The 14,253-nt window shown below is 40.9% G+C and overlaps 1 protein-coding gene across 2 annotated transcripts in view; it reads right to left on the reverse strand.

The window, feature by feature from the left end:
• Nucleotides 1–1,093: 1,093 nt before the first annotated feature.
• The window catches only part of LOC145341796 (cysteine-rich secretory protein LCCL domain-containing 2-like), a 48,160-nt gene continuing 35,000 nt past the window's right edge, over nucleotides 1,094–14,253 (reverse strand). For both annotated transcript variants that reach the window (XM_080186732.1, XM_080186731.1), the window contains exons 13-15: nucleotides 12,578–12,653; nucleotides 3,342–3,475; nucleotides 1,094–1,400 (exon numbers count right to left, since the gene is read on the reverse strand). In XM_080186732.1, coding sequence (XP_080042858.1) covers nucleotides 1,349–1,400; nucleotides 3,342–3,475; nucleotides 12,578–12,653 — 262 coding nt within the window. In that variant the 3' untranslated portion in view covers nucleotides 1,094–1,348. The remainder of the gene's footprint in view (nucleotides 1,401–3,341; nucleotides 3,476–12,577; nucleotides 12,654–14,253) is intronic.

Consider the following 14,253-nt stretch of genomic DNA (forward strand, 5'->3'; position numbering starts at 1 on the left):
CCTCGTCTGCCCCAGAATTGGGACGGGCGAGGCTCACAGAACAGCATTCTCTGTTGGCCTCAGGCACAATCTTACGAGCCTCGGGTGGGCAAGGCAGTAGAATTCCGGCAATAATGTTAATTCTTTGCTCTCTCCACAGATGTAGCCAAGCTTGTTGAGCTTCTCCAGCATTTTCTGCTTATATTTCAGATTTCCAGCATCTGCAGCATTTTGCTTTTATACAGTTTCACTTAAAGTTTGGTTTACCTTTAAATCAAGTTTATTTGTGGAATATTAGACAAACAAGGGTGCAATGTGGTCCTCAATTAATCTGAGGCAGTATTTACACAAGTGGCACAGCCACAAGACATTACAAACCCTAAGGTAATGAGGCATCACCTGTACATCTGTGTAACTCATTCCTTGCCCACCAAATTTTGTATAAAATATACAAATTCCTTCCTCTGGTCTCAAGTCATGTACCATGGCTGTGATATTACAAGTGTAATATGACCTTGTGGTCAGCAATCCCAAGACTGAGCCTGTGGACATCTGACATGTTGGGACACATTCTGATGTAAGTACAGATTACAAGGATACAATTTCTGAGTTCAAAGAATGAGAATGGAGCTTACATACATTAGAATCTAACAGTTACATGATGCAATAACCTTTAACACAATTGGTTATCCAGATTATTCAAGCCAAATGCTATGCGAATAACTTCTGAGGTGAAACTCAGGCACCCAGTATCTTCAAAGGAAAAAGTCACCATCGTTTTGCTATGCAAATGGAACTAGCATTGTTGACATTTTAGCTGAATAACCTGGATGTCCAGTAATATTTACCAGCCTTCATATCCTGTGCACTTCCAGCCAAAGGAAAAGCTACCATGAAGTCCTGAAGGCTTTCCCTTTAACTGTTCTCTAGAACTTGTGTCACAATATGTACACACAGCCAATTTGAAGTGAAGTAAGCAAATGTAAAAGACACACAACCCCTAATCCCAATAGATTGCACTGAAATATATATCAAACTAAGAGTAAATACTTAACTATATTAATATCGAGCCATTTAACTTATAGAATTACCAGCACTGCTGTAAATAACTATATTTCTGCCTTTAAACAAAATATTAAATTTATTATGTACAAAAATGATAGGAATGTTCAAACCAGAGTCCATTATTTTTGGCAGATGAGATGCAAGGTATGTAGTCTGAGAGTATTGTTTAATTCTTCTTGTGATGAGGATGGTCACTATTATCAAGTGTGCACAGTTTCTGTTAATATTTCTTGTGTTCATGCTTCTTGCCCTCGGAAATCAGTCTGGCAAACCCAGAAGAGTTCTCTCACGATTAACTTCACATTCATGCCACAGCAAATATTCTGAAAGCTTTCCCATCAGGAGGATTTTTTATACTGGAAGAGAACAAACGACAGAGGTAGTCAATGTCAATTTTATTTATTTATTAGTGTCACAAATAGGCTTGCATTAACACTGCAATGAAGTTACTGTGACAACTCCCTAGTCACCACACTCCAATGCCTGTTCGGGTACACGTTAAGGAGAATTTAGCGTGGTCAATGCACCTAACCAGCACGTCTTCTGGACTTGTGGGAGGAAACCAGAGGAAACCCACACAGACACGGGAAGAACATGCAGACTCCGCACAGACCTACCCAAGCCAGGGATCGAACCCAGGTCCCTGGCACTGCTAACCACTGTGCCACTTGTATTATAGCATCGTGTGCATTGTCTCTATGGATGTGACATAGCAACTCAGTAACGTTGGAGTGGAGTTCCATTTATATACTTACAAGGAGTTTCCAACATAATTCCATAGAAGTGCGGGGAAAAAGTTCCAAAACAATTCATGGCCAAAAAAAATCGAAAACTTATTTAGTCTCATTAACTTCACACTATCTATTAGTTCCTTTCATTTCTTTAACAAAGACAGCATGGGTTTGTTATGGGAAAATCATATTCAACTGATTGCGTTATTTTGATGAAGCAACAGACAGGATTTTTTTTTAAATATTCATAATGGGATGAGGTTGTCACTGACAAGGCCAGCATTTATTACCCAAGCCTTTCTCAACCCTTTGGCTTCTTGAATCCAACTGATTGTCTTATAAGGCCAATTTAGAGGGCAGTTAAGAGTTGAATTGGCTCTGGAGTCAGATGTAAGCCAAACCAGATAAGGATTGCAGATTTTGTTTCCTAAAGGACATCAGTGAACTAGTTGGGTTTTAATGACAACCCAAAAGCTTCACGGTTACTGGTACTGAGACTACCTTTTAATTCCACATTTAATTAATTAACTGAATGTAAATTCTCATATCTCCAAAGCATTAATCCAGGTCTCTGGATTACTAACCCAATAACATAACCCCAGTGCTACCATACTCCTGAGGAGTGACAAAGTGCCACATACAGATTTGTCAGCATGATTAAAGCCCCTGGAATAAAAATGACAGTGGCAAAATACACTGGCTGACAAGAAATTAGGGCTGTTCTTCTTAAAGGAGTTAGGGAAGATGGAGAGGACATTTGAGAGAGACGTTCAAAATCAGGAGGGGTCGAGCTGGAATAGATGAGGAGAAATTGTTCCCATTGGCAGAAGGGTCAAGATCCATGCGACATTGATTTAATGTGATGACGAAAGAAACAGGAATGACATGAGGAAAAAAATCTTTCCTCTAACAGTTGGTTAATATCTGGAAGGCACAGGCTGACTGCAATGGACGTGGATACAAATGTGGCTTTCAAAAAGCAATTGGATAATTCATTCAAGAAACAAAAAAATTGCAAGGCAACGGCGAAAAGGTGGGGAGGCAGCACGGTGGCACAGTGGTTAGCACTGCTGCCTCACAGCACCAGGGACCAGGTTCGATTCCCGGTTTGGCTCACTGTCAGTGTGAAATTTGCACATTCTCCCCATGTCTGTGTAGGTTTCCTCCAGGTGTTCTGGTTTCCTCCCACAGTCCAAAGATGTGCAGGTTAGATGGATTGGCATGTTAAATTACCCGTTAGTGTCAGGGGGACAAGCTAGGGTAAATGCAGTGGGGCTAAGGCCTGGGTGAGATTGTGGTCAGTGCAGAGTCCTTCTGCACTGTAAGGGATTCTATGATTCTCAGGTGAGCTGCTCCTGCAGGGAGCTAGCACAGACATGACTGGCCAAATGGTCTCCTTCAGGGCTCAAATCATTCTGTGTAAAGAATATTTCTTCTCAAATATTTGTTCTCACCTCAGCCTACTTCAACTGAGAAATGCAACAGCCACCCATCATCACCTTTGGACAGTTAGACATATAACAAGATGTAATGCACAATTTCTCTTCTTTCTATTCTGAAGGTTACCTCTCTGACTTAATTCCATTTTTGGAGGTTCCTGTGTATCGATTCTTCTTCTCCACAGGCTTCACATCCACGAGGCCCCCAATGTGGTTCTTAATCACACCGGCGTGTACTGCTGTTCGACAGATACTGGATCTCTAGAAGAGCAGCAGAAAAAACGATTTGAATTCTTCAGTGCCTTGTGCAGCTCAAATCTTGGCAAGGTTTGCAGTTAGAAATTCTATCTATATATGGCAATGATAAAACAAGCTTTCGTAATGGAGTGCGGAAAGGCAGATCTCATTTGCCTCTGATATATCCATCTAACTATTAAATGAGACAGGAAGACTTTTATTAGTTTTCGTATAAAAGTAACGGTGTTCATTTTTGTTAAGCTCATTTCCAGTTTTTTTTTCTAACATACTATTTTGCCATTTATCCTCTCAAATCAGTCTACAGTCCAGCTTAGAAGGAAAGGCCACTGTTGTTCTTTGAAAACGCGGCTAGCAGAATGAGGGGGAGTAAAAGGAAACTGAGGAAATTGAAAAGGTGCCAGTTATCTGATCATTGACAAAAAGATTCAGATTGACATCACGTCACTTGGTCATCTGTTTCCATCACCATTGAGCTGAAGTGACCAATGCTTTTACTGATTATTGATAGATTCTATTGCGCTAGACCTAGCTCAATCAATCTAAGTCATCCTTCCTAAATTGCTGCCATTCTCTCTTCAGTCCTTTGCAACAATTCTCCTGCTGCAATTGCAAACAGCATAACTTATAAAATTCCAACAGGGTTAGACAGGGTAGATTCAGAAAGAATGTTCCCGATAGTGGGGAGTCCAGAACCAGGGGGTCATGGTTTGAGGATAAGGGGTAAACCTTTCAGAACTGAGGTGAGGAGCAATTTCTTCACCCAGGGAGTGGTGAATCGAGGGAATTTACTACCACAGAAAGTAGTTGAGGGCAAAACATTATGCGATTTCACGAAGAAATTAGCTATAACTCTTGGGGCTAAAGGGATCAAGGGATATGGGAGGGGATCAAAGGGGGGAAATCAGGATCTTGAATTTGATGATCAGTCATGATCAAAATGAATGGCAGAGCAGGCTTGAAGGACCAAATCGCCTACTCCTGCTTCTAGTTTCTATGTAACTCATTCCTAAGAAGCTTATCTCCAAACTCTGTGGCCTGGGCTTCGGCTCCTTCCTCTACAACTGGATCCTGAACTTCCTAACCCACAGGTCACAATCGGTAAGGATAGATAACAACTGCTCCATGATCATCCTCAACAAGGATGTGCTCCACAAGGCTGTGTTCTCAGCTCCCTGCTGTACTACTGATATACCTACAACTGTGTGGCCAAATTCCCCACCAACTTGAGTTTCAAGTTTGCTGATGACACTGCCACAGTGGGTCGAACCTCAAACAATGACAAGACAGAGTACGGAAAAGAGATAGAGAATCTGGCAAACTGGTGTAGCCACAATAATCTCTCCCTCAATGTCAGTAAAACAAAGGAGATTGTCATTGTCTTCAGGAAGCATAAAGGAGAACATGCCCCTGTCTACATCAAATAGGATGTGGTAGAAAGGGTCAGGTTTTTAGGTGTCCAGATCACCAACAACCTGTCCTTGTCCCTCCGTGCTAACACTATCGTTAAGAAAGCCCACCAACACCTCTAATTTCTCAGAAGACCAAGGAAATTTGGCATGTCAGCTACAACTCTCATCAACTTTTACAGTTGCACCATAGAAAGCATTCTTTCTGGTTGTATCACAGCTTAGTTTAGTTCCTGCTATGCCCAAGACCGCAAGAAACTACAGAAGCTCATGAATGTAGCCCAATCCATCACACAAATCAGCCTCCAATCCATTGACTCTGTCTACACTTCCCACTGCCTCAGCAAAGCACCCAGCATAATTAAGGACACTACGCACTCCAAACATTCTCTCTTCCACCTTTTTCTGTCAGGAAAAAGATACAAAAGTCTGAGGTCATGTACCAACCGAGTCAAGAATAGCTTCTTCCCTGCTGCCATCAGATTTTTGAATGGACCTACCTTGGATTAAATTGATCTTTCTCTACACCCTAGCTATGACTGGAACACTACATTCTGCACTGTCTTCTTTCCTTCTCTATGAATGCTATGCTTTGTCTGTATAGCGCACAAGAAATAATACTTTTCACTGTACGCTAATACATGTGGCAATAATAAATCAACTCAAATCAAAACTACCCCCCACAAAAAAAAATCAGTATTACATTCCAACTGACTCATGACACCATATGTGTACCATGCAGTGTCAAGAACCACAAGAAAGAGCAAATGGCCAAATCTACAATTGCACAACTCAAACCCTCAGCGGGTAGCTCCTTAAGACAGCTGCACTACCAGGTTTCCAGTTCAACTCATTTGTTTAAGCCTCCACTTGTGTATGAATATAATTGTTATACATCTGCAGTCCTTCTGCTGTATACAGCAAACAGTGTGAGTCCAACTGGAGCTGACTAGGGTTGCTATTAATATATATCTAACCCATTTATATTATGCCTTCCATAAGATTCTTCCCAAAAAGGAAACGGAATCACAATTAATTTGTTGAAAGGTACTCGCTGTGCACATTACAGCCCACTGGTCACACAAGGCAGAAGAAACCAATCACTCATAACTTTACTGTAAGATTGTGGGCTTGGAAATTAGAACTCTTAAAACATATTTTGCTACAAAATCCATAACTAAAGGCTCACCCTGATTTCATCTGATAATCCATAATTCTCCCTCGAAAAAACTGGGAACCCAAACTCTCTGCATTAGCTGACAAAATACCTAAACGTGCAGCCAAGTATACATATAGAAATTGGTTACCGACACATCTCAATTAATTAACCCACCAATAACGGGTAAGAAGGACACTGTCGTGAGTCTAGGGAAATCAGAACCCATCCTGCGTCAACCTAACAGTGCCAACCTGTGCCAAGGAGCAGGCCCCAGTGGGGGCCTCATGGGAGAGGTAGGGCTTTATTCAGATTTGAGTTGGGGGTTGGGAGCGGACGGAGGAGCAGAAGATGCTGGCAATGGCCATTGGAGGGTGAAGGGAGGTGTTGGGGGGTGGGGGGATGCTGACTTCAACTATGGGGTGTGGGGTAAAGGGCCCATGTTCTGGCGTGGGGGGAGAAGTGCCAACTCCAATCAGGGGTGGGGAGCCTCTGGGACCTCCATGGTGGGCCGGGGGGGGCAGCTTTATTCTTGTTATGATCGGGACACCCTGACCTCTGTGCAGTCAGGATTTGCAGGTGTGTTGAGGCCCCGTCTCTCAACATGACGGAGTGAAACACGCCTCCCTGATTTATTTAGGCAGAGTGTTGTAAGATCTGGCGAGAATATCCATCCAGAAAGCTCCAGGATTTGAGGTCTCAGGAGTGGTGTGGGAGCATGTGAATCAAGTGAATGGTGTTAAGGTAAGATGTTGCCACAGAACAGTGGGAGTCAGAGACTAGAGCCATTAATAACAATTAACTTTGTTAACCTGTGATAATACTGTGCTATTTTGAAGTATTTGATGTTTAAGGTGGAGCTACTGTAAGAAGCAGAAGCAGTGTTTTTTTACAAGAATCAATTTGTCTGACAAACATGCTGCAGATGCTAAGAATGCAGGCTAACAAGTGTTTTTATCTAGGAATGTGTAACTTTTTAGTGTCAGTGGACCTTTCATTTATTTAGGTTCTCCTGGGATTTTAGACTAAGTATGCAGAGACATGTGAATTTTTGATTAGGTTGATTGACAGGACAGAGTCATATGATCAATGAGAGGAGCTAACCCTGTTTCATTTTCATTTTAAAATATAAGCAGTTGCTGTCTGAACCGGTTGGAAGAAACAGGTGCCTCTCTCTCTCTTTCTCTCTCTCTCTCTTTCCAGAATGTTCTGAAAGCTCCAGAACTATTAACCTAGGACAAGCAAGGATGTCTGTGTTTTGCTAACTAATTGTAAAGAGGAGTTTGCATCTGTAAGGGAGATATTGCTTGATTGGAACTCATAGTGATAGATTAGCTGTTAAGAATTGTATCTTGTCACGTTTAAGTATTGTTCAATTGTTAAATGTTAAGCTAATTCATTTGTTATTTTTAAACTGAGTTGTTAAATAAAATTTGTTTTAATAAAGGTTCCCTGGTTTATCACTAGAATCACACCAGCCATGAAACAGCTTATCCTCACATTAATGCCAAAATAGAACATTCTTGGGGTCTATAATATACCTTAGGGGTTCTGATCTGGTATCCTAACAAATCAGAAAACAGGCCCCACAGACTCCATTCCAGAATTTCGGATGAGGGAGAATTCTGGTTGACAGCATGCTGGATAATAGAAGTGTTACTACGTCACAGATTTACTGATAAATAGTGAACATTCAAGTTTCCTAAGTGTAAAATCATAAACAGTATAGTCTTTGGTCAGTGTGACATAGGCCTACTCGCACTGCAGTGAAAGAACTGAGCGTATCCTTTAAAAAAAATGTTATTACACTCAGGCTAGGCAACATTAATGTCTCATTGTTCTTTTTCTATCTTGGGCATTGGTGAAGAAGCTGTACTCCATAGTTGGCAGTGCTCTATCTGTCAGCCTCGATTTATTGCCCCTGCATATAACAAAGTTCTCTGGAGATGTGCAAGAATGCATTTACTCTTGTCACACAGTGTCACCACACATTAACAGGACCTGATCTGTTGAAGAGACACAAGGACTTATCGAATCCAGGTCTTTCCCTTAAAAATTACATAAAGTTGGTACATTATAACAGATTGTACTTCAACTCAAACTCTTGGCTTAAGTATTTTGCAAAGGGACGATCCTATGTAGTTTTTAATCATCAATGGCAATGCTGCCTCAGACTGGGATTTTTAAAATGATTTATATAAATGTTTCAGTGGATGCTTTTTGAGAGTTTTAGAGTGCCCAAAAGAATGACATGCGTGCAAGTGTAATTACTTTATTATTCATTTATAACACATTCGCTATTGTAGTTAATGAAGTTGATGAAGTTAATGGGTGGAACTTCCCGTCCTGCTCGCCACAGGAACCATAGTGGGCAGGACACTGACCATGCAAATGTCCATTGAGCTTTGTATGGTCTGCGTCGAGGCAAGCATGGCTGCAAAATCCCACCCAGTGTGTTTGCTCACCCCGAGGTCCAGGGAGAAAGATGGTTCAGTAGATAAAATGGAGCCTTACCCCGATTGTGAACAGCCAACACAAAAGTGATTTAGCAACAACAGACTTCCTTCTGAAACCTGCACTTGGAATTTTCCCAATTCTCCCCAAGATCATCCAGATTGTAAATAAACATATCAACTACTAATCTAAAAGCTCAAGCCTGCTAAACATGTCCCACCAGTGGACAGCAATTAACAGATTTTAGAACTACTTCACCAAAATAGTGGAAATACAATTCAAAGAAATGCACAATCAAACATACAATGCTCTTGTCAGACCACACTTTGAGCTTTGTGGCAAGTACTGGCCACTGTGACACATGGAAGTCATTGGAGCACTGAAGACCGCATTGGGAAGCACCACAAGATTGATCTCTCATTTCATGAGTTATGGAGGAAGACTGGAGATACTGTCTGGAGGGGAGATATTTAAGAGATGACCTTATAGAAGCATGTAAAGTAGTGAATGGAATAGCTATTAATTAATCCAATAAGGAATCCAGAAGGAACTACTTTCCTCAGTGAGTAAGAGAATGTGGAATTTGCTACCACATGGAATTGTTGAGGCAAATTGCATAGATGCATGATGGAAAGCTAGACAGGTTTCTGAAGGAGAAAGGACTAGACAATGATTCTGATAATGAAGCAGGGTGGGAGAGGCTAGTGTAGAGTCTAAACACCAGCATAAATCAGCTGAACCAAATGGCCTGTCTGTCAGCTATTGTTTTGATGTAATTATCTTAGCAGTAAAAGCACATTTAAATTTGGACAAGGCTACACAGATTCACATTGATAAAATGTAAATTAGGAAAAGTTTCTACACACAGAGAATGGTGAATATAGAGAATAACTTTCTGACGGATAAATTCACTGGAAACATCTGGATGATAAAAGGGGAGAACTTGAGGGTCTGTCTAGAAGGATGAATTCAAAAGGCCATCCATAAGTCAGAGATGATCTTATAATCAGCACAAAACTGAGTAAGATGACAAGTTAGTTCATCTAGCATAACTTTACACCAAACAAGAAGAACTAGTTATAAACATTATGTTTTCTCATTTATATGTACACCATGCACCAATGTGTAATCATGAAGACATCTAACTTTGTGTACTGCAATAACACATTAAAATAGAAAAACCTGTCCATTAACAACACTATTTCAATTCACTTCCAGCACCTAATGGTGCACTAAGATAGACTTTTGTCTGTTTCTTTAGCTAGCAATTGCTAGACCAGGTCACTATCTTGAGGGATATCACTCCACATCAAGCGTGGCAGACCAGGACTCTCTCCTGCTCTTACCACCAGCCATTCGTGTGTTTGGAAGGATTTGCAGATTGACACTCTCAACCTGTTTGGTTGTTCTATGAGCACACCTGCCTTGGCCATCAAGTCCTGAGGTGGGACTCGAACCCAGAGCTTCTGACTCACAGGCTACGCACTGTGGCACAAGGTCTCCTTGTGCTTCAGTTGGGACGAAACAATTTTACTGTCATAGGTGGGTGTGTCATGTTTGCCAAGGCACTGCGTAACAAGATGCACTGAAATTCATCTCTGATAGATAGATAAAATGACACAAGATATTCACAGGTAAACTCATCTTTAAAATATAAGCATTATGCAGAACAAAGCCGGAAAAAATTCATCAGAAGAAACCACAAAAGTTGCTTAGTTAGGCAAATTAGAGTCTAAAATGTAATCTAGTGAATCAGATTAATGCAGATTAATGTTCTTTTTAATCAAGCATCATTATTTCCACATTGTTCCTTATCACAAGGTGAATGATAGATACAGACATTGACTGATTTCTCTTCCATTCATACACACTAGCTCCAATTCTTTCTCCATAATTACTATATTCTCTCTCCTTTATATCAATGCTTATCTTGGCTTAGTCTGTCCATGTGAAATTTCTATTACTTTTCCTTATTACTTCTTTTCCCTTCCAGTTACATTAACTTGCTTTTTGCCTGATAGATAATATGCCCTTCCTCTCCCTTTGAGCTTGCAGCTGTGCTATCTGACACTGCACGTGACTTTTCCTGGCAAACCATCACTATTCAATGTGTGCCCTACATACAGTAAACCATTCCTTTCACCTCCTTCCTTATCAGTAATGCATTCTGACACATAATTATGCAATTCTGGTCAAGGCTGATCATTAGGTGGAACACAATGGATTAACTCTGGGAATGTCTACAGTTACGTGTTTACAGCTGAGTCCCATACCACCCCAGTTGCCCTCTTAAAGCAAAACTGACCCTGCTGAGAATATCAGGATGTGTGCCCATTTATATGAATTCAGCTAATTATTTTGTTAATATTCCTGGTTGTCTCACATGCAGTCAATATGACAGAATAGAGACTAAAAGGGATATATGCCACTTTTGAACTAAAATGGATGCTGAATTCTAGGTTTTAACTTGATTGATTCTAAATTTGGAGCCATCAAAGAGGAGTCCATAAAAATTGTTTAGTTAAGTAAATTAAAGAGTCTCAAATATAATCTAATCAATCAACCTTTACCATTAATATTGCAAAAAGGAATTGTTAAAAACATCTGCTAGAGAGATTAAAGAAATTCACATAAAAGTTCATTAAACTATTATTAAATCAAAGCATATTAGCATTCCTGCCTAAATAAATACTCGTTAAAATCTGAATTTTTAGTATCTGTGATTAGAGGGACATGACAATTGGTGATTAAGAAGGCCTATGGTATGCTTGCTTTCATCAGCCAGGGCATTAAGTGCAAGAGTTGGCAAATCATGTTGCAGCTATATAAAATGTTGGTTAGATCACATTTGGACTATTGCGTGTCGCTCTGGTCACTACATTACCAGAAGGACGTGGAAGGTTTGGAGAGAATGCAAAGAAGGTTCACCAAGATGTTGCCTGGTCTCGAGGGTGTTGGCTATGAGGAGAGGTTGGATAAACTAGGAAAGACAGAAGCTGAGGAGAGACCTGATTGAGGGCTACAAAATTATGAGAGGCATAGACGGAGTGGATGTCAAAGGCTTTTTTCCCCAGGGTGGAAGTGTCAATTACCAGGGAGCACAGGTTCAAAGTGAGAGGGGGTAAGTTTAAGCAAGATGTGTGGGGGATGTTTTTCACGCAGAGAGTGGTGGGTACCTGGAATGTGCTGCCAGAGGAGGTGATGGAGGCAGGCACATTAGCAACACGTAAGAGGCATCTGGATGGGTACATGAGTAGGGAGGGAATAGAGGGATACGGACCGAGTAAGAGCGGAAAGTCTTTTGTTAGTTTAGTTCGGGCATCATGATCAGCACAGGCTTGAAGGGCCAAAGGGCCTGTTCCTATGTGTACTTTTCTTTGTTCTTTGTTTGTCTAATTCCACTCTGAAGGGCTTTAATGATAATCAGCCTATTCTCTAACGAGCTTTCTCTGGCTTTGATCCTCGCACAGTCCAGTGATGCAATTCCTGCAAGAGATCCTTAGCCCAGACACTTCACATTATATGAAAAGAGACACTTAGTGATTTGGATCACATCAACTGTATCAGTCTGTCAGTGATAGTTATCTAGTCTGTTGTGGGTGCAGCTATCAATGAAAAATATATGCTTCATGGCTTCAATGTTTTTTTTACTGTGAAATATGATACTAGCAGCAAAAGAGGAACAAAAGGATTTAGAAAACAGAACATCTGCTAGAATGAACCAGTACCAAAAGCATAATTGGTCATCGCACAGAAAACAAAACTGAGAAAGTGAATGAAGTAACCGCAACGGAAAGCTCCCTCATTGGCTTTCTCTTGTTGCTGTTATCCAGCTTTTAGAAACACTGTTCTGATATTAATGAAAGCACAATACAGAATGAAAAACAGAATGCTCTGTGAACCTTCCGGAGAGGTGAACAAATGCTCTTTTCTCATGGGACGTTACATTGGATTAGCGTCAGACGTTATGAACACAAGCCGCACAATCCATCCCACAAAGGTGGCTTCTACACATCGTGCTACTGCTTGATCCAAGCACTTACATTTCTAGATAATGTATAACAACTGCATCAAATAAAATGTACTTACATCAGAATAAATCTTGTTGCCGATGACCCGCGCCCAAAAGGGAAACTCTTCCAAACAGTTCGGTGGGCAGTTAATTCTAAGGATCAAATAAATTAGTCTGTAACTTGGGAAGTGCACAATAAAACATTATTATCGGAGTTACACAGAGATTAATCAATGCAAGCTTACAGCTATAATGACATAAAAATTCTTTCATTTAAATACAGATACGCAGTTTCAAATCCAGTTTTTACCAAGGGCTTAATGAGTGGAAAGATGGGCACGGTGGCATGGTGGTTAGCACTGCTGCCTCACAGCACCAGAGACCAGGGTTCGATTCCCAGCTTGGGTGGAGTTTGCACGTTCTGCCCATGTCTGAGTAGGTTTCCTCCAGGTGCTCCGGTTTCCTCCCACAAAAGACATGCTGCTTGAGTGGATTGGCCATGCTGAATTCTCCCTCTACCCGAACAGGCACCGGAGTGTGGCAACTAGGGGATTTTCACAGTAACTTAATTATAATGTTAATGTGAGCCTACTTGTGACACTAATAAATAAACTTTTGGTGACACAAAAGAAACAACAGCAAGTGGCAGGTGGAAACAAGATCAAGATAAAATAAATTATATTAAGGAGTTGTAAAAGGGTTCACGTCTGTTTAACTTTGTACTAAACTTCAGCTTTATCCTTGTGGTTTAACTTCACAGTAACTTGGTGAAGCAAAGTATAACTGAGTGATTAACATTACTTTCTTGCATTGATCTGGCAACCTTAGGATGCTCGATTAATGGAAACATAATGGATGTCTAGCCTTTAGGGAAAGATTAGTTGAGTGAGCCAAATTTTGATAAAATAGATATGTTTTGGAATTTTTTCAAAGAGGAAGAAGTGGAATGAGCAGGGATCCAGGGAAGGAGTTCTGAACATTGAGATTGTGGAGCACCGTTAGCAAATGTGAGACAAAGGGATAGAGACACACACAATAAAAGGAATCAGTTCATTGAAGAGTGTAAGAGGGGCAACATGGTGGCACAGAAGTTAGCACGGCTACCTCACAGCACCAGGGACCCAGTTCAATTCAGACTTGGGTGACTGCATGGAGTTTGCACATTCTCCCCGTGTCTGCGTGGGTTTCTTCCAGGTGCTCTGATTTGCTCCCACAGTCCAAAGATGTGCAGGTTAGAGGGCTTAATGGAGTAAATATATGGGGTTACAGGGATTCGATTTGATTTATTATTGTCACATGTATTGGTATACAGTGAAAAATATTGTTTCTTGAAAAATATTGTTTCTTGCAGACTCTACAGACAAAGCATACTATACATAGGGAAGGAAAGGACAGAGTGGAGAATGTAGTGTTACAGTCATAGCTAGGGTGTAGAGAAAGATCGGCTTAATGTGAGGTAGGTCCTTTCAAGAGGCTGAAGGCAGCTGGGAAGAAACTATTTTTGAGTCGGTTGGTACTTGATTTCAGACTTTTGCATCTTTTTCCCGATAGAAGGGGATGGGAGAGAGAATATCCAGGATGCAAGGGGTCCATGATTATGCTGCCTGCTTTTCTGAGACAGCGGGATGTGTAAACAGAGTCAATGAATGGGAGGTTTGTTTGAGTGACGGACTGGGCTCCACTCATGGCCCAATCATGTTTTTCACAACATTTCTTCATAATAATCTGCAATGTTAATCTGAATTGCTGGAGA

Source organism: Carcharhinus amblyrhynchos, chromosome 4, assembly GCF_965287045.1.
Source record: "Carcharhinus amblyrhynchos chromosome 4, sCarAmb.v2.hapA, whole genome shotgun sequence".
Lineage (NCBI taxonomy): Eukaryota > Metazoa > Chordata > Chondrichthyes > Carcharhiniformes > Carcharhinidae > Carcharhinus > Carcharhinus amblyrhynchos.